At 45.9% G+C, this 19,309-nt stretch overlaps 1 protein-coding gene across 3 annotated transcripts in view; it reads right to left on the bottom strand.

The window, feature by feature from the left end:
- STX3 (syntaxin 3) overlaps positions 1-14,000 on the bottom strand; it is a 96,820-nt gene extending 82,820 nt beyond the window's left edge. For 2 of the 3 annotated variants that reach the window (XR_010243593.1, XM_063958423.1), the window contains exon 1: positions 13,501-14,000. Coding sequence is in view for 2 of the 3 variants with exons in the window: in XM_063958423.1 (XP_063814493.1) it covers positions 13,501-13,530 (30 nt within the window). In the remaining variant the exon portion in view is untranslated. The remainder of the gene's footprint in view (positions 1-13,500) is intronic. The other variant, XM_063958422.1, reaches the window with a different exon arrangement.
- Positions 14,001-19,309: the final 5,309 nt, after the last annotated feature.

Raw genomic sequence — 19,309 nt, 5'->3', positions numbered from 1 at the left:
CGTGTACCGAATACCAGGTAGGGCCCATTCACACTACACTGCATCCCGGGATGATCCCGGATTCAACCCTGGTCGAGACCTGGCATGAAAAGCCGGGACACCCGTCCCGGGATATTCTTTCAGTACCCTTTCACACTGAGCAAATTCCCAGGTTGATGCGCGTTCATGTGCAATAACCCGGGAAATATTTGTCAGTCTGAAAGGGGTATTACTGAACCGAAATGATAGCATTTATCTCGTTATTTAATAGCCACACCAGGATAAGATGAAACAGATCTTCATGGATGTCCAAATTAGTGAATTACACGTTCAATACCTGCCTATTTTGTTTCCACTAGATGATGAATCCTGTATACAGAGGTCTCACAGATAAACTTCATAGCATACTCACTGCATGTTGCTATTATCACAGACTGCTAGACTTCACTGTACAGAGATACAATACAATGAGACATCATTTTCCTATTTGTAACATATACACAAAGAGTGTACAATATGTTCCTGGATGCAAAAAATATTATATTTACAAACAAAATGAACATTACATATTTTTTCCAAGTATTCACTAAAGGAATCTATGCAAAGCTGCATATGCTCAAACCACTTGTTGAAGCAGCTGGACCAGTCTGAAGAAGGTATGTCTTCTACATGCTGGATGAAGGTCTCCACCGCAGCTTCTGCTGACCACAATGAATCCCACACATCTTCCTCTTCATTTGTGTGAACACAAAGAAGTCGCAGGGGGCCAGGTCTGGACTGTACGATGGATGACCAAGCTCCTGGATGTGTTTTGGGACAGAAAATTCACCATGTTCCTGGACGCATTGTTGTGATGGAGACGGTCACCATGCGGCTCATTCAGGTGCGGTTGTTCTTGGCTAGCTGCTATCTGTTGTCATACTCAGTGGTGATTAGATACTAATATGGGCAGAAGCTAACCTGATCATGGGGACGCCATTGCTATTGCATCATTTGCCTTCAACGGCATACAAATGCTGATACATCGGTACCATTGTCCCAAATCGGAACAGGCTGAGCTGCTCTCCTGGGATGCAGAGGGCTCTCCAGCAGCAAGTAAGATCACAACTGATAATTTATACACGCCCAGAAAACACTGTCTGAGCGGCCATGACACGCCTGTGCTTGGACAACCACTCCCCATTACCACCCCCAAACTCTGTCTTCCTGTCACTCACTCTGCAACTAATTCCTTATTAAATCAATCAGTGCGTGTGCGCACTGCAGCTCAGACGTATGCGCAGTAAGAACATATTGACCAGTGTGCATACAATAGCCACTTTGCAACCACACCTGACTGAGCGCGAGTTCTTGGATGGCACCTGGAAATGGCTCCCAGCCCTTGCGGCAGGCACTGGTTGGCGTGACAGTCCCCTGTGACAGTGCACTGCTGCACGAGTGGTGCGGTAGCTACATGACCAGTCTTGGGCACAGAGACAGCCACCATCTGCTTGGCCACACTGTGCTCACTTCGGATCTTCTGTGGCGGCACACCTCCAACTGGGCTTGACTGGGCTGACTGTTTGGTTTTGGGGTCGAAATTGTAGATACAGGATTCATTGCCTATGATGATATCACAGACAGAGTTTGAGTGACCGCCATCAAACCTGGCCAGCATCCAAGCCTCCTTTTGCTTTTGAGACAACTGATGGGGCACCCAGCGTGCAGAAACGTTGCTTAGGCTTTTTGTGTAGTATCAAGTGGATGGATCTCATTCTCTAACTGGGCCACAGTCACCTTGGCGTCCACCTCAACTATAACCCACACTGCAGCAATGTTATCTTTGGTGGATGCAGACACAGGTCGGCTGCAATTCTCATCTTCCAGGTACCATCTACAGCACCGAAATTCTGCAAACCACTCAAACACAGTGGTTCGGGATGGTTCTTCCTCCCCAAAAGCAGCTTACAGTCGTTCAAAACGCTCCTGATGTCGCAGGCCACTCTTGTAGTCCTAGAAGATCATGGCTCTCCAGTGGCCTCTATTGGGCTCCATAACGAGTTTGTGAAGAAAGTTAAAATGATGACTTCTTCAGTGTGCAGTGCTACTTATATACAGTTCTGTGCCTTGAAGTTTCACAAGAACTTTAGTCAGAGATTACAGTTTACAACCAGACAGATCCTCGTACCGGATCTGGTATGTTTTACTGGTAGACGGGATACAGTCTGTCAGTATACCGACAGCAGCATCCTACCTTCTGGAAGTGAGACAGCTAGTCCCATTGCGGGCTCACTGCGCTTGCTACGCTTCAGGCTCGGTTATATTGCCACACAGTTGGTGGTGTGGACCCACCAACCGAGTGGGAATAATCTGGGGAGTTTTTCAGGATTCCGGTGTCAGTCTTCTGAATGCTGGGATCCCGACAGCCGGTATTTTAACTGCATTCCCTCGTACCACATGTGTGGTTACTAGAATGGGCTGCTAAAGTCTGCAGTGAATAATGTAATAGAAACACAAGTAGCAGTAAGTCATTAATATGGATTGTATTGTTTTATTATGATAGATTCCCTCATGTTAGTGAGCTCAAATGGCTAATATGATAGTCTAGACGTAGGTTCGGCATATTTCCAAGATGACAGTGCCCTTAAAATATCTGTTTCTGCATGTACAGCATAAGGACAGGATGTGGTGTGAACAGTATGTTACATAATTGTTAGCCCTCACAGGAACTATCCCCATAGTTTTCTAAGGGGACTGTACTGTATGTAACAAGCTTGCTTTCTGTACCTACTGTAATGTCATCATCAGATGGAGTTAGACCTGTTCCCTATAGAGAAGCCCGAAGAGAGGGAACTCTCTCTGCACATGTTATATCTGCCCCTCCTGCAGTGCACATGGTTTTGCCCAACTGCTAACAAATTTGCTGCTGCGATCAACTCTGGATTACCCCCATAGTGAAATCATGCACTATTGCCAGCTCCAGTAATATAAACTGGTAGAAACACATATTATAATTATCGCAATAACCACAAAGAACTTAAAATTATCATGTTCAGAATTTGCTAATGTGAATGAGAAAAAACTATAAAAGCTAGATATTAACTATATGGTACCGTATACATAAACTCTCTTCTACATTGATTGAGCGCAAACAATGTACCAATAGTTGATGAACAATTTCAAATATTTTTTTTGCCAGTACTATATTACTATATTTGACTTAATGTTGCTGTGCTTACTAATTCTGTTTTCATTGAATTAATAGATGTTGTATTTTATTACTCTTCCTTCATTTGAGTGAACTACAAATAAACAATCCTTGTTCAAGGCTTTTCTGCACTATATAGTCCCATACGCTGCAACCAATCACACACCTAAGGCTGCGTTCTGTAGAAGTAGAACCTGTTATTGTAATTTTTAATCCCCAGCCCCCGTCTTCCCCCCAAGTCGCACTGTATGAAGCTCTACCTCCGGGTGACTGTATGACATGGGCCAGAGCTTTTCGATCCAGTCCTCTTTCTGTTTTCCTACCTACTTCTATTGACACGTCACTGAACAGGATGGAATGACAGAAACTGCTAAGCGCTCTTTTCATCTATTGTAAACAAGGAAACACCTTGGGTGGAAGGGACTATTTATCAATGATCGAGTTGTTCCGGATTGCTCTGCATATACTGGAAACATAAACCACAGAGTAAGACTAGACATTTGCCTCTGCAGATCAACATGGATTATATCACTTGATAGTTGAAGATTAGCCCCAAATGTTATAATAGTAGCACTAAGATCAGGTTCTGGTATGAATGGTCGACCCTGTTAAGGTTGACATTCATTAGGTCGACAAAGACATGGACTAATAGTTGACACATGAAAATGGTCGACGCGGGACAGGTCGACACATGAAAAGGTCAACATGGATTTTTTTTTTTTTACTGTTTTGGTGTAATTTTTTCCGTAACAATACCAAGAGCCCCAATTAGTGTACCGCTTCCCTCGCCATGCTGCGGGCAAGGTACCTCGCTGCGCTCAGCACAGTTTACGGTTCCCAATCGCAGTCCACGTGGATGGTGAAGTATGAAAAAGTTAAAAATCTAGTTATTTTTTTTTAAAGCCATGTCGACCTTTTTATGTGTTGACCTGTCCTGTGTCAACCATATGTCCAAGTCAGCCTAACGACTGTCGACCTTAACATGGTCGACCATCCAAAGTGATACCCTAAGATCACCTGACTATGAGGCCCACACCGAGAGGAAACGGGTTTATTAAGTTAACACTCTTCAGTGACAAAAAGAATGGTTCAGACTGGGAAGTACATAGCCAGTATACTTATGTAATGGGAAAAGTTTTGGCAAGGAGAAGATGACTTGGCCGGATAGACCTGGCTACAGAAATGGGGCATGACAGGGGCTGACATAATGCAGACATTAGGCCTGATCCATAGTTGTATGGGGATGCATTCGCAGCTGCGATCCTATACGCAGCTACTGTGCGAAAATAGGGTAATGCTGCTGCCGCCTGGAAATGGACTGAGGCGCACATCGGCGGCCTCGCAAATCTCAGCATCTGTGTACACAGGAGCAGAGTTGTTCGCAGATGCTTCCATAATCTAAGTAGCCCTATAGTTGCGCAGAATGGACACGTGTATTGAGACACTGCCGCCATGCTTTCTGCATACGGGAACGCAGTTGTAGGCCGAGACACATCCCGAAAATGGTCATGCTGCGCCTGTATGTTTGCCGCCACTCCCTGTTACCTCCCCCAAAACGCTTCCTGATTGCCAATAAATCCTCACTGCGGGCGACATCACAAAGGTACCTTGACGCATGCACATAGCACTTAGAAAGTAACATGCACAGATTCCCGAGAACATCGACATAGCGTTTATCTCTGAATCAGGCCCATTTTGTTATGGGGCACTTTATGTTGGGATTGGTATAAAAGATCTACGGTATTTAGGTCAAAAGTCAATAGATCAACACCAAATGGTCGACATGTATTAGGTCGACAGATGCAAACGGTCAACAGTGGGTGTGGTCGACAGGTTCAAAAGGTAGACATGACAATGGTCAACTCACAAATGGTAAACACAAGTTTTTTTTTTTTTTTTGGGGGGGGGGGGGGGGTTGGGTCAAATCTTGTATGTTTGGTAATATGTGACCACCATCAGTAAAAACATGTACCCTCGCGGGCTCACTCACCATGCTTCGGGCAAGATGGCTCGGTCTGCTGCCAGTGCGCCAGCCGCAGGTTACTATTCCAAATCATAGTCCACATGGATAGTAAATCAAGCAAATGTTGGGAAAACGTAAAAAAAAAAAACCAAGATGTCGACCATTGTGCCTGTCGACCTATTGTGCCTGTCGACCTTAAGAACTATCGTCTTTTAGTACCTGTTGAACATATGGCGTCAACCTATTGATGTCGACCTAGACACTGTCTATTTATCATCCGAATACCTTTAATTTCTAGTTACACCCTTGTTTGTCTGTATATTTACACATTTGTGTATTACCAGTCAGCTATGACAGCAAACTGTCCATACATGTCTGAGTATTTTAAGGGGGTGACTGCATTCAGCGAGAACATATTCTAAAGTAGACGTGTGATTTAATTTCCATTTTCTAATTTCTCAAAGATACATCAATGTATTCCAGAAACACGTGTGGTTATACACAACTAGTTACCAGCCCATCAACATAACATAACAACAACTATGTGGCCGAACGGAGCAACGCTTGAATTGCTCCATTGTGCGCTATCTAGTGGCCACTGGCGCACAAAGCATTTGAATCCCCCCCATAGAGATGAGAAGCAGCGTTAGCCTTTTATTATATAGGACTATTTGTTCCCTCACACTTATTTTAAAAACACCCCCCCCCCCTCCCCCGTTCCCCCTGAAGAACTGGGAAGGGACTGGATCGGCTGTGTTCTATTAGTTGGAAAAATAAACACAGGGTGTCCACTGTCATGGATAATGGTGGGAAGTGTAGCAGAAGTTAGGAGGGGTGTGGGGGATGTACTAAGCAGTGAAAAGAGTGGAGAAGTGAGCCAGTGGAGAAGTTGCCCATGGCAACCAATCAGCATTGAACTAACACTTATAATTTGCATACTATAAAATTATACAGAGTAGCTGATTGGTTACCATGGGCAACCTCTCCACTGGTCCACTTTTTTCACTGCTTAGTACTGTTGGCAGAGTATAGCGGATTGCCTGGTGCAGTGACGTCAGTCCACACACTTAATGAATTTAAACGGTACTGCAGGTTTATTCAGTAAACACACAGGTGACTCAGATGCATTATTGATATAGGTAATTAGGGGCCCTTATCTCATACAAGGTAACAGCAGTGGTAGCGGTACTTATCAGGAGTTGTCTTTGGTGGTGAGGAACGGAGGTCTGCACAGCCATGCAGTCTGACTCCCTCTGTAGAGAAGATGCAGCGCCCGGCTCAGCGTCAGCTCCGGAGCCGCAATACATGCAATGGAACGCTGCGAGTCTCTGTAGCTGAGATCCGCTCCCGGTCTCAGCTCTGCACACTTGCATACACCAGGACTCAGTCTATCTTACTTTCTCACTCTAAGATGGAGGAGCAGGGATTACATCACATAGCTCCGCCTCCGAGTGACTCTTGGCACTAGGGAATTAACACTAGGGGATGCGCCCATAGACTGCTGTGTAGAAGTAGACAGGCACAGAGCGCACCATATCCTAACAAGTACATCTCCCTTAATTACAAAAGTTTACGTAAGTAATTGATGGTTTAGGAATTGAAAGGCTCCTGGACATAGGGCCCCTGTGTTCGGATGGTTCGGGGAGGGTTGATGACAATCATTATTTAAGATTGATGGACAGCTCCCTTAACTCTTTGTTTCCAATATTACTATAGCATCTCCTACTAAATGTACCCATTTATGAGAACTTTGGATGCAGTGCAAAGACATGGCACAGAGCCTCATGAGTTTAGATGCACTGACCTAATGTCAGGTGTATGTTAGGTTTTGGGAAGATTTATCGAAGCTTGGAGAGTGATAAAGTGGAGAGAGGTAAATTACGAACCAGTCAGCTCCTTACTGTTATTTATCAAACCCAACCTGTATAATGGCAGTTATGAGCTGATTAGTTGGCACTTTATCTCTCTCCAAGTTTGGATAAATCCCCCCCATAGTCATGAGCTGGTAGCTGTGTATCTATGTGGATTTTAGGGGGCTGCGTTTTCTGATAATAACATTGCAATACATCCCATAATAACTCTCCAAGTACAGGTAGAATAGTCCTCAGGCAGGTATGCTGAAGACCAAATCACATGGAACACAAACCTAGTCAGGGACGTATTAAGCCTTCAGGGGGCCCAGGGCACTTAAGACAGTGGGGCCCTCTCCCTCATGTGACGACCGTGCCCTGGCTTAGCCCAGGGAGGTGGGTGTGTCCTCCCCCTCGCAGCACCTCATCACCTTTGCCCCTAGAATAAATAAATATATTTAATGATCCCCATCTCAGCCTCACACGTCATCCCTTATATATTTAAATATCCCCCCTCATATTGTAATGATTTTTCCTACTCATATTTTCAGCTCACTGACCGGCGGTGGGCTGCTGTTAGCTCAGTCCTCCCTGAAAGTCCCTCCAAGTCTCGCTCCTCGTTGCCTTTATCCACCAGTGTCAGTTGCGCTGTGCAGCGGCAGCGCCATCTACTTGTCAGCATCATCGGCCGCCAGAGGAGGGGAGTGACTGTGAGCAAGCAGGCCGGGCGCACTATGGCTGTGCAGAAAGATGGATGCAGGTGGTCGGGGACGATTCTGTTTCTCTCCATGGTCCGCCACCAGCAGCAGCTATCCCAGCAACTACTCTTCTGCTGCTGAGAGTGCTGCTAGCAAAAGAACCTGGAGATGAGCAGAATCGTCCATTGACAGTTCGAGCTGGGTCTGAGCAGCTCTGGCCAGGGGGGCCCCAGAGAAAGGAGGTACTTACCCCCTGTGATCCCCCTTTAATCTGGCACTGAACCTAGTATGTGCTACTAATCCTTGGAGAGAGAGAAAGTGGATGGAAGAAATAAAGCACCAGCCAGTCAGCTCCCAACTGCCATGTTACAGGCTGGGTTTGAAAAATGATAGCTTGGAGCTGGTTGGTTGGTACTTTATCTCTGTCCATAATCAGCTATGCACTGAAAAAAATATATAGGATATTACCAGCACACTGATCGAAGCAGAAACTATGATATCATTGATATCATTTACTATATAAATGTGCCTTTTATGCTCTTTAATAACATGAACCATTAATAGTTTGCTCAGTGCCGTCTCTGTATATATTTCTCTGTGAAACTATACAGAAGATAATGATGACGCCAGTATAAATTATAAACATTAGCACCATCAGCAATTTTCTTGCTTTGAAAGGTTTGGTTTACATCAGGAAAAATTTAAAAAATAAATAAAATAATAATAGACGCAGACGCCACAAAATCCATCTTCTGCCTGTTTGTTTTGGTGTAATCAGGAAAGGCAGCGACAGAAGAAGATTCTTGTAATTACGTCACTTGATCACTGTTGGAAGATCCCTTTTATTTCATTCAGGGACACTTGTAGATTAATGTATTAGTGGAGGTCAGCATTCTGTGTGTAAGGCATACGTGTGCCAGGGATTTGCGTGAAAATATACAATCATTAGCACATACATGTCACACGCATGTTCAGTGTGTTTTCAAAATAACTTGTCGGTCTCTGCATGGGAGGTGTGTTACCACACCTCCCATGTTCTTTAAGCACTTCTAATCCAGTTCATAAAATAGATATAGGGGGTTATTCAGGTTTTTTAGCAAACCAAAAAAAGTTAGCAGTTGGGCAAAACCATGGGGGTCATTCCGAGTTGACCGCGCACTGCCGATTTACGCTGCGATCAGGTCTCTACTGCGCATGCTCCGCAATGCGCACGCGCGTTGTACGGGTACAATGCGGATTGTTGCTGAGCTATGGATTTAACGAAGAATCCATTCGCACAGCCGATCGCAAGAAGATTAACAGAAAGAGGGTGTTTATGGGTGGCAACTGACCGTTTTTTGGGAGTGGTAGGGAAAATGCAGGCGTGTCCGGGCGTTTGGAGGGCGGGTGTCTGACGTCAATTCCGGCACCAAAAAGACTGAAGTGATCGCAAGGGCTGAGTAAATTCAGACCTACTCTGAAACTGCACAAAATGATTTTGCAGAGCTCGGCTGCACAGGCGCACTTGCAAAGCGAAAATACACTCCCCTGCGGGCAGCGACTATGCGTTTGCATGGCTGCTAAAAACTGGTAGCGAGCGATCAACTCGGAATTACCCCCCTGTGCACTGCAGGGGGGGGGGGGGGCAGATGTAACATGTGCAGAGAGAGTTAGATTTGAGTGGGTTATATTGTTTCTGTGCAGGGTAAATACTGGCTGCTTTGTTTTTACACTGCAATTTAGATTTCAGCTTGAACACACCCCACCCAAATCTAACTCTCTCTGCACATGTTGCATCTACCCCACCTGCAGTTCAGCATGGTTTTGCCCAATTGCTTTTTAGGTTTGCTAACAAACCTGAATAAGGTCCTAAATTGTGTTCATGCACTTTATTTATTTCTTATACATTGCATAGTTAGCACACATGATTACTGCCTACAATATAGAGAACTGAATGCAATAGTTTATGCTTATTTGGAATGCGCCATGCACTACATAAAAGACACTAGAATGAGATAAGCCCTTAGCAGGGTTTCCAACTGTTTTACATTTTTGGATCGTAAAAACATATTTACTGCATTTTTACAGACACATTATTATTTTATACCAAACAGAGGATTCAGGAAGTTTATATAGGGTTTATAATCCAACAGTAAATGTACATTTTCAAACCACAACATCCGTAATGTAGAAACACGTAGACTTATGTCGGATTGGCAGAGAACACGGACGCACACAGTGCACCCTCATTCAAATATTTTGAAACGGTTTTCATATGATGTAACTTTTTGTGAGTGTGGCTCGAAATGAAAATGAAGCAAACAACAAATGGCAATACACAATCTTTGGTCCCATCCTGTTCATTCATTTATACTGCATCCGGTCATACATCTCATTTTAGCTTCATTTATCTCTTAATACAGATGTGTCCACTTACATCTTTGCTTTTTTACCAATTTGGCACAACATGCAAAACATGGCTAAGCTGTTTTTCACGAGTAGCGAGTGGATAAATTTAATTTTTTTTATTTGCCATCACAGAATATGTATAAAGTAACATATTAAAGAAGCAAATTAGGAAAAATCACAAGGCATGGCTAAACCTCTGAGTCTAAGGCATGCAAAACTATGATGTGGACTGTCTTATTACATACGTGGCATACCCTCCAACTGTACCTTTTTGGCAGGTACAGTACCTTTTTTTTGTAGTCTGTACCAATTTTTGGCTGTCCAAACTCCCATTGAAAGTATAGGAAAAGGAGCTTTACCCGTGGCCACGCCCCCTTTACCCGTGGCCACGCCCCCTTTACCCGTGGCCACGCCCCCTTTACCCGTGGCCATGCTACCTTTTCGGATTTGTACCGATTTTTAAGTGTAAAATGTTGGAGAGTATGACGTGGCAATAGATCAGGGGTGTCTGGCATTGAGTATAAAGAGCGTAACAAAAAAAACCTACAAAACAAAAACAGGGTTGGACTGTCCCACCGGGTTACAAGGGGAACCTCTCGTGGGCAGGGTCGGACTGGCCCACAGGGGTACCAGGGAAACCACCGGTAGGCCCCACTGCCTGAGTGCCCACTCCTTCCTCTAGGGATCAGGTTCCAGACTGTGCACTTGTATTATACATGGTAGATATGTTGCATTACACTGTACTAGACAATTGTACACCTCCTTTGTAGGCTGGCCACAACCTTAAGTATGGGCCCCTATAACTGCATACCCCGGTGGGCCCTTCATGCCCCAGTCCGACACTGCTCGTGGGTCCCACTGCCTGAGAGCCCATCCCCTTCTCTAGGGATTAGGTTCCATACTACAGTGGTTCTGCATATTATAACTATTTACTGTACATACATGTATATATTGTACAACATTGTATATACTGTATATGTAAATGGGGTCTTTACGCATCTGGCAGACATGCTACTGTGTACCCACCAAAAGCATAAAGGAATTGCGTTCATTCCTACCACATACATTACCACCCAACAATCGGGGGGGCAATAAATCAGGTAAGAGGGCATGGCCACATCATGGAGGGGGTGTGATTTTGACAGGGAAGAGGTGTGTCCACTGGGCGGCCCCAATCCCCGTCAATTTTCCTCCATTCCCATCCAATCACTCCATGAACGGATTACTATTAGCAGGGGCCATAATATACTGGCTAGATGTTATTTGGGGGGGGGGGTAGGCACGTAGAGAGGGGGAGTAGGGTGGAACTAACCCTATCAAGGCAGTGAGCAGCTGCCCATCATGCACCCTCTCCTCCTCCCACATGACATTTCACTTGCTGTTTGGCGGGCTCTGGGTAGGAGAGTGGGAGGCTGCGAGTCAGCAATGCTGGCCTCTAGTACACGGTGGGTTGGCCGCAGGGATCCTCCTTTCGGCGGGGTGGCTTTGAGTAGTGAGCTGGTGCCAGCCTTCTGCTGGCAGGCGCCTGCATACTCCGTAAGTCGGACTAGCCCTAGGTGAGTGATGGTGTGTGAATATGCCGAGTGAAGTGCCCAACAAAAAGGCCCTGGGGAGTTCACTGGGCCCTCTCAATAGGCCCTTGCCGACCTAGTGTTAATTTGCCACTGAATTTCTCATTAAATGAGTTACACACCAGTGGCAAGTATTCATGACACACGTTCTCCATTGCACTGCTATAAATGCCCAATGCAGTCTCCGGGGGAGATATAGCAAGCCTTGGAGAATAATAAAGTGGAGAATTTGCCCAAAGCAACCAGCTTCTAACCGTCCCTTATCTAGCACAGACCATACTTGCCTACCTGACCCTCTCCATGAGGGAGAAAATGCTCTGTTCCTGGACTTTCCTGGTAATGTATGATTGCCATCACCTGTGGTGAAACACCTTTCTTATCAATTATCTAGCTCACCGCAGGTGATGGCAATCATACATTACCAGGAAAGTCCAGGAACAGAGCATTTTCTCCCTCATGGAGAGGGTCAGGTAGGCAAGTATGGTCTGTGCTAGATAAGTGACGGTTAGATGCGTACATACTTGCGCCCCCCCCCTCCAGATATTGAAGGCAGAATAGAGCAGGATAATTGGGAGAGTACAGCTCCAACAGAGGCAAAGGGGGAGAGGGCAAGCGGGTCGTTCCCCATAGCAAACATTTAGATTCTATTTTATACGATGAAGTATATAAATTAGGTAGAATCTGATTAGCTTGTCCTCTTTAGTAAGTTTGGTAAATCTCTCATAAGGACAGAGGAGGTATGGGAGTATATGTACGAGGAACCACAGCAGATAACTCCAACACCCGCTGTAGCAGCCTCCTCCACACGTTTCTATGGGGGATGTGATGCCTCCAGATTTTGCATTCCGCAGACTGACCTCCGCAGCTACCATCATCTGCAGATAGCAGTAGCCCATTGTAGGCTATGGGCTACACATTGAGGATGAAGGTCCAGAAATGTCCGCTGTGCATGTGTGGCCAGAGGGACAGCGCGGGTGCAGCAGCAGCACCCCCCTTCCCCCCCGGCAACACACAGAGCACATTGCATCCTTTTCAGAGCCTGTGTCCCTGTAGATGTATAATGATACATTCACCTGACGTGATCACATATGGCAATGTGATCCTGGGCGCTCATTAAATCTGCGATCAGTGATAAATGGGCCCCTTATACAATAAAAGGATGTGTCTTTCCTCTACTACTTTGCTAGGTGATTTATTTAACTCATGTCAAGGTATCGGGAAGGCCATAGGTGATGCACATGACTTACTTACAGTGAAACCCCCCCAAAACAATTGGTATCCCCATAACATATGTTGCTGATGTGTCAAATTTTGTTTAGTGGTGCAAAAAGCGTGACACTAAAACTATACCATCCGATGATGTATACGTGCCCTTCTGTGTTGACAAAAACCTTTGCCGGAAAGTCCCCAGTATACAGCCTCACAAAAGTGCCGTAATTATTACAGATAAAACCCATGCACTTTGCCTTATCGAGCACATTTGCATTGCAGGTGCTTTCTTATACGTATATAACCATTATGGTTTGTAAGTAACCCATTAGTTTTGTTGGTACTTGTACACACAATTGCAGTTTCTTACTGACAGATGTTTGACTGACGGTTGGTAAATCCACTGATGTTTGGCACTGTGGTCCTCAGCCTGGAGATTCTGTGTTAGTCTGTATGAGCTTACATTACATGTGGTGTGTGGGGAGGAGTGTGTGTGAGCACTGGGTGTTGGTAGAGGTGGTGTATTGTCAGTCACTGCTATTAGAACACTGACCCTGGTATGTCAAACAGTCAAAGAACCTGTCAAACTGGTTCAAAGCCTAACATGCAGACTCACAGCGACTCCCATTCAGGACACTGCAGATCTGTCACTCACCGCCTTCAGTTGCTCCAGCCGGTCCTTCATGGTGGAAAGTGTCTCTTCTCAGTCGCTGGGTGTCTCTCCCTGGTGTTACCCAGGAGAACTTTATTTTTCCTCACGCTTGTCCTTCTGTGTCTATAAGCTGAATCTTCTGATTCGGTTCCTTTGCTTCTTGCACTTTTTACACCATGTCCCTATGAGACTCATGCTTCTTGTCTTGTACTAGACATCATAAAGTAGCCTGCCTGTGTGTGTCTCCAGCTCTCTTCTACCATAGAAATATCTTGCTGTCTGATCCAGTCGCTCTCTCTCTGTACACAAATCTCTTGCTCCTGTTGCTCTCTCTTCATCCAAATCCCTGGCAGTCTCTCCCTCAGTCACTGATCCGGTCTCTCACATACACACAACTCCTCCCTTCCCTAATCCTCCCAGGAAAGAGAAGGAGGGGGAGTGCAAAGCCCTAGAGAGATGACCTCACTGCTTACCTGAGCAGGTGTGTGACAGCACAGCCACGCTACTCACCCACAGCTTGCCTGACTACAACAGCAACACTCCTATAAACTACTAGACACTAAGCTCTCTTCAGATAATTGTCACCTTCCACAAAGAAACAATTATATCAGTCTAGTAGTCTACATATGTAAAAAAAAAAAGAAAGAAGTAAAATGAGTAATAAACCGATTAGACTGCTACTGAGATAAACCCCCAGCAATTGTGAAATATACAGCATTGCACAGACTGAGGTCTGAGGTTGGCACATCAGCACATTCAGAAATATGCATAGGAAACCCGTAACGGTATGCGGTCAATAGATCTATAGTGTCTGGTTAGACAGTCAATAGATCGACACCATCTGGTCGACATGCATTAGGCCGACATGACTAAAATGTCGACCTGGTCAATATGTCGACTTATGGAAGGTCGACAGTGCTTATGGTTGACAGGGACAAAAGGTCGACAAGTTCAAATGGTTGACATGCCAATTGGCGACACACATATGGTCGACATAAGTTGTTTTGATTTATTTTTCACTTTTTTTCCACCTTTTTCATACTTTATCATCCACGCGGACTATGACTGGGTAAAGTAACCTGCGTCAAGCGCGAAGCATGCACTAAATGGGGATCCACTTGCTCAGACAACGAAAATGACACAAACAAATATGTTGACCTTTTCCCGTGTTGACCATTTCCCTGTCGGCATTTTCATGGGTTGATCTTCCGTAACTGCCAACCTTTACCTGCGTCGACCTTTCATAGGTCGACCTAATGACCATGTTGACCTTTTGTCCCTCCCTGTCGACCTTCTCACTCTCAACCATATGGTGTCGACCTAATGATTATAGACCTTCTTACTGTAGATCTATTGATCCGTAACTCGGTAACGTGCAGCAGAAATACATATGCACACTAAAGCTAGGTACACACTGTACTTCAGACAGATCTCCCGAATATTGACAAATCATCCCAATAATTGCATAGTGTGTATGTAGAATAGTGTCATTGTAGACTGATTATCACGAAGCGTCATTAATGTGGTTCAAAAGTAGCAACGCTGGTGTAGTGGCGATTGCCAGGTCAGTTATTTAAATACAGAAGCAGGCTACAATACACACACTGGCCAGTATTTACTAAAAATCCGAGTTTGGCCGATTTGTGTTTTTTTTTTCTAAGTCCCAATCCGGGAATTCACTAAGCACCAATCTCGGCAGTGTTTGGACTATTCGTAATGGTTTGAATTACAACGTTCCGAAATACAAATGAATAGACCATCGGTCAAACGCGGCTGTTATTTCATAGAATACGGGAATTCACTATTCATTCGTATTTGGGTGTTAGTCTCTGAGTGCTCAAATGCGGTTGTATTTTTTTTTCGATTCGTTAAAAAAAGCAGCAAAAAAATAGACCTGCTTTTTCCAGTCGAGTTTGGATAACCATGCATGGATCAGTGAGATCTGTGCATGGTTATCTATGGGAAAGGGTCTGTTTAGTGTAAAATCTGAAAAAAAATTGCGTGGGGTCCCCCCTCCTGAGCATAACCAGCCTCGGGCTCTTTGAGCTGGTCCTGGTTGAAAAAATATGGTGAAAAAAATGACAGGGGTTCCCCCATATTTAATCAACCAGCACCGGGCTCTGCGCCTGGTCCTGGTTCCAAAAATACGGGGGACAAAAAGCATAGGGGTCCCCCGTATTTTTGAAACCAGCACCGGGCTCCACTAGCTGGGGAGATAATGCCACAGCCTGGGGACACTTTGATATCAGTCCCTGCGGCCGTGCCATTAAAACCCCAACTAGTCACCCCTGGCCGGGGTACCCTGGAGGAGTGGGGACCCCTTCAATCAAGGGGTCCCCCCCCTCCAGCCACCCAAGGTCCAGGGGTGAAGCCCGAGGCTGTCCCCCCCATCCAAGGGCGGCGGATGGGGGGCTGATAGCCTTGTTTACAAAATGTGAATATTGTTTTTAGTAGCAGTACTACAAGTCCCAGCAAGCCTCCCCCGCAAGCTGGTACTTGGAGAACCACAAGTACCAGCATGCGGTGGAAAACCGGGACCACTGGTACCTGTAGTACTACTACTAAAAAAATACCCCAATAAAAACAGGACACACACACCGTGACAGTACAACTTTATTACATACATACACACCAACATACACACATACTTACCTATGTTCCCACGAGGCACGGTCCTCTTCTCCATGTAGAATCCTAGGGGTACCTGTGATAAAAATTATACTCACATAATCCAGTGTACCTTCTGTTCTTTGTATAATCCACGTACTTGGCAAAATAATAAAACGGAAACCCGACCACACACTGAAAGGGGCCCCATGTTTTCACATGGGACCCCTTTCCCCGACTGCCAGGACCCCCCCTGACTCGTGTCAAAGAGGGTCCCTTCAGCCAATCAGAGAGCGCCACGTCGTGGCACTCTCCTGATTGGCTGTGTGCTCCTGTAGTGTCTGTCAGGCAGCACACGGCACAGATACAATGTAGCGCCTATGCGCTCCATTGTAGCCAATGGTGGGAACTTTGCGGTCAGCGGTGAGGTTACTTTCGGACAACCGCTGACCGCAAAGTTCCCACCATTGGCTACAATGGAGCGCATAGGCGCTACATTGTTTCTGTGCCGTGTGCTGCCTGACAGACACTACAGGAGCACACAGCCAATCAGGAGAGTGCCACAACGTGGCGCTCCCTGATTGGCTGAAGGGACCCTCTTTGACACGAGTCAGGGGGGTCTTGGCAGTCGGGGAAAGGGGTCCCATGTGTAAACATGGGGCCCCTTTCAGTGCGTGGTCGGGTTTCCGTTTTATTATTTTGCCAAGTACGTGGATTATACAAAGAACAGAAGGTACACTGGATTATGTGAGTATAATTTTTATCACAGGTACCCTTAGGATTCTACATGGAGAAGAGGACCGAGCCTCGTGGGAACATAGGTAAGTATGTGTGTATGTTGGTGTGCATGTATGTAATAAAGTTGTACTGTCACGGTGTGTGTGTCCTGTTTTTATTGGGGTATTTTTTAGTAGTAGTACTACAGGTACCAGCGGGCCCGGTTTTCCACCGCATGCTGGTACTTGTGGTTCTCCAAGTACCAGCTTGCGGGGGAGGCTTGCTGGGACTTGTAGTACTGCTACTAAAAAAATATTCACATTTTGTAAACAAGGCTATCAGCCCCCCATCCGCCGCCCTTTTATGGGGAGGACAGCCTCGGGCTTCACCCCTGGCCCTTGGGTGGCTGGAGGGGGGGACCCCTTGATTGAAGGGGTCCCCACTCCTCCAGGATACCCCGGCCAGGGGTGACTAGTTGGGGTTTTAATGGCACGGCCGCATGGACCGATATCAAAGTGTCCCCCGGCTGTGGCATTATCTCCCCAGCTAGTGGAGCCCGGTGCTGGTTTCAAAAATACGGGGGACCCCTACGCTTTTTGTCCCCCGTATTTTTGGAACCAGGACCAGGCGCAGAGCCCGGTGCTGGTTGATTAAATATGGGGGAACCCCTGTCATTCCCCCCCCCCCCATATTTTGTCAACCAGGACCGGCTCAAAGAGCCCGAGGCTGGTTATGCTTAGGAGGGGGGACCCCACGCAATTTTTTCTAACTTTTTTAAGACTTTAATGAACTTTTTAAGGTACACAATGAAGCCCTGCATGGATCTCACAGATCCGGCCAGGATTCCTTGTGTTTTGTCAGGCAGTGTTTTACTCATCACTCCCGTAAAACACTGCCTGATATTACGAATCACATCAACATCGGAAAAAACGAATGTGCAAAACTCGGCAGCTTAGTGAATGACCGTATCAGGATTCAAAAAGTTGCAGTAAAATGCACTCGATGCCATTCAAGATCAAACACCCTTCAAAACGGCAAAAACACGAATATTAGTAAATAAACCCCACTGTGTCTGGCTGTCTTGCAGATACTTGTGATGCATGATGCTTAAAGCTGCTCTATCCGCTAGCAGTAGACTTTTGGCTGGCCGACCATTTATGGCCGGCGGTTTGATCTCTCAAATTAACTCATACTTGCATACTTTTGAAAAAGCACGTCGGGGATATTATGAAAGCAACACCAATGAGCACAGTGTTTAAGTGAACGTGTACCGGTCTGTCTGAGCATTGCTGCTCGGCAAGATCTGCTTCTTGATGAAAACACACTGATACATTTCAGGGCTTCTTCATATATTGTGTTCTACTCATATGTGGTCCTTATAAGTAGCCACGAGAAACTAGCGATGGCCATCGACCATTAATTATTCAAAATCATCAATGGTCTATGCCTGATGCAGAATACTTTTACCATCGATGGGGGAAAACCAGATGGTTTTCTGGAAGGTGCTGGGACACGGCACCTAGATCTGCTCCCTGAAGCACCAGCAAAGTCCCACCACCGGCAGCCCATTGAATGGTAAAGAGGGGTTGACCATCGGTGGGTGAAACCATCAATGGTTCCCTGGCAGATGGGCATACCTCCCAACATGACCCTCTCCAGGAAGGACAGAATGCTCTGCTCCTGGAGTTCCCTCTTCATTTATGATTGTCATCACCTGTGGTGAATCACCTTTCTTATCAGTTAACCTATTCAACAGAGGTGCCGGCAATCATAAATTAAATAAAAAGTCCAGAAGCAGAGCATTCTGTCCCTCATGGAGAGGGTCATGTTGGGAGGTATGGATGGGGTTACACCATCGAGGTTAACCATCAATGGATAACCTGCCGATAGCTATTCCTACGAGAAACCTTATTTGAAAATGCATGTAGCCATAGGGATTATTGCGACTAATAACTAGGCTTACCATACTATCAAATGTGTCACTGGATCTGGTGACGCCCGGTGCGCACTCTGGATCCCCCTGTGCGAGCCGTAAAGGGGGCATGGTCATATATAAAGAGGGTGTGGTCTCGAGGGGGTCCTAATGGCATTACTCCAGGGGGCGTGCCTAGCATTTCTGCAGAGGCTGAGCTGCCACCGTAGACAGTCAGCCTACTCTGTCGGCTCCTACTCTATGACAGGAGAATGTCACACTGCAGCACCCAGCTTCTGTCACTGCATTTTGGTGTCAGCCCCTCCAAGGGTGACACCTGGGTGTGGCCCATCCCCCCCTTGTGATGCCACTGCATACTATCCCTTTAAACCGGGACACTCATGAATTGCACAGGTTCTGTGGCTGGCTGACTTCAATCCTGAATGTCACCAGTTTTTTTTAATCAGTTACAGAACCTGTGTAATTTATGAGTGTCCCAGTTTAAAGGGATAGTATGCTCAGCCTACTTATAACCAATGCAGGCACATAGCATACCTCCCAACATGACTCTCCCCA

Source organism: Pseudophryne corroboree, chromosome 3 (assembly GCF_028390025.1).
Source record: "Pseudophryne corroboree isolate aPseCor3 chromosome 3, aPseCor3.hap2, whole genome shotgun sequence".
Taxonomy (NCBI): domain Eukaryota; kingdom Metazoa; phylum Chordata; class Amphibia; order Anura; family Myobatrachidae; genus Pseudophryne; species Pseudophryne corroboree.
This window is presented reverse-complemented; position numbering and strand designations above follow the sequence as displayed.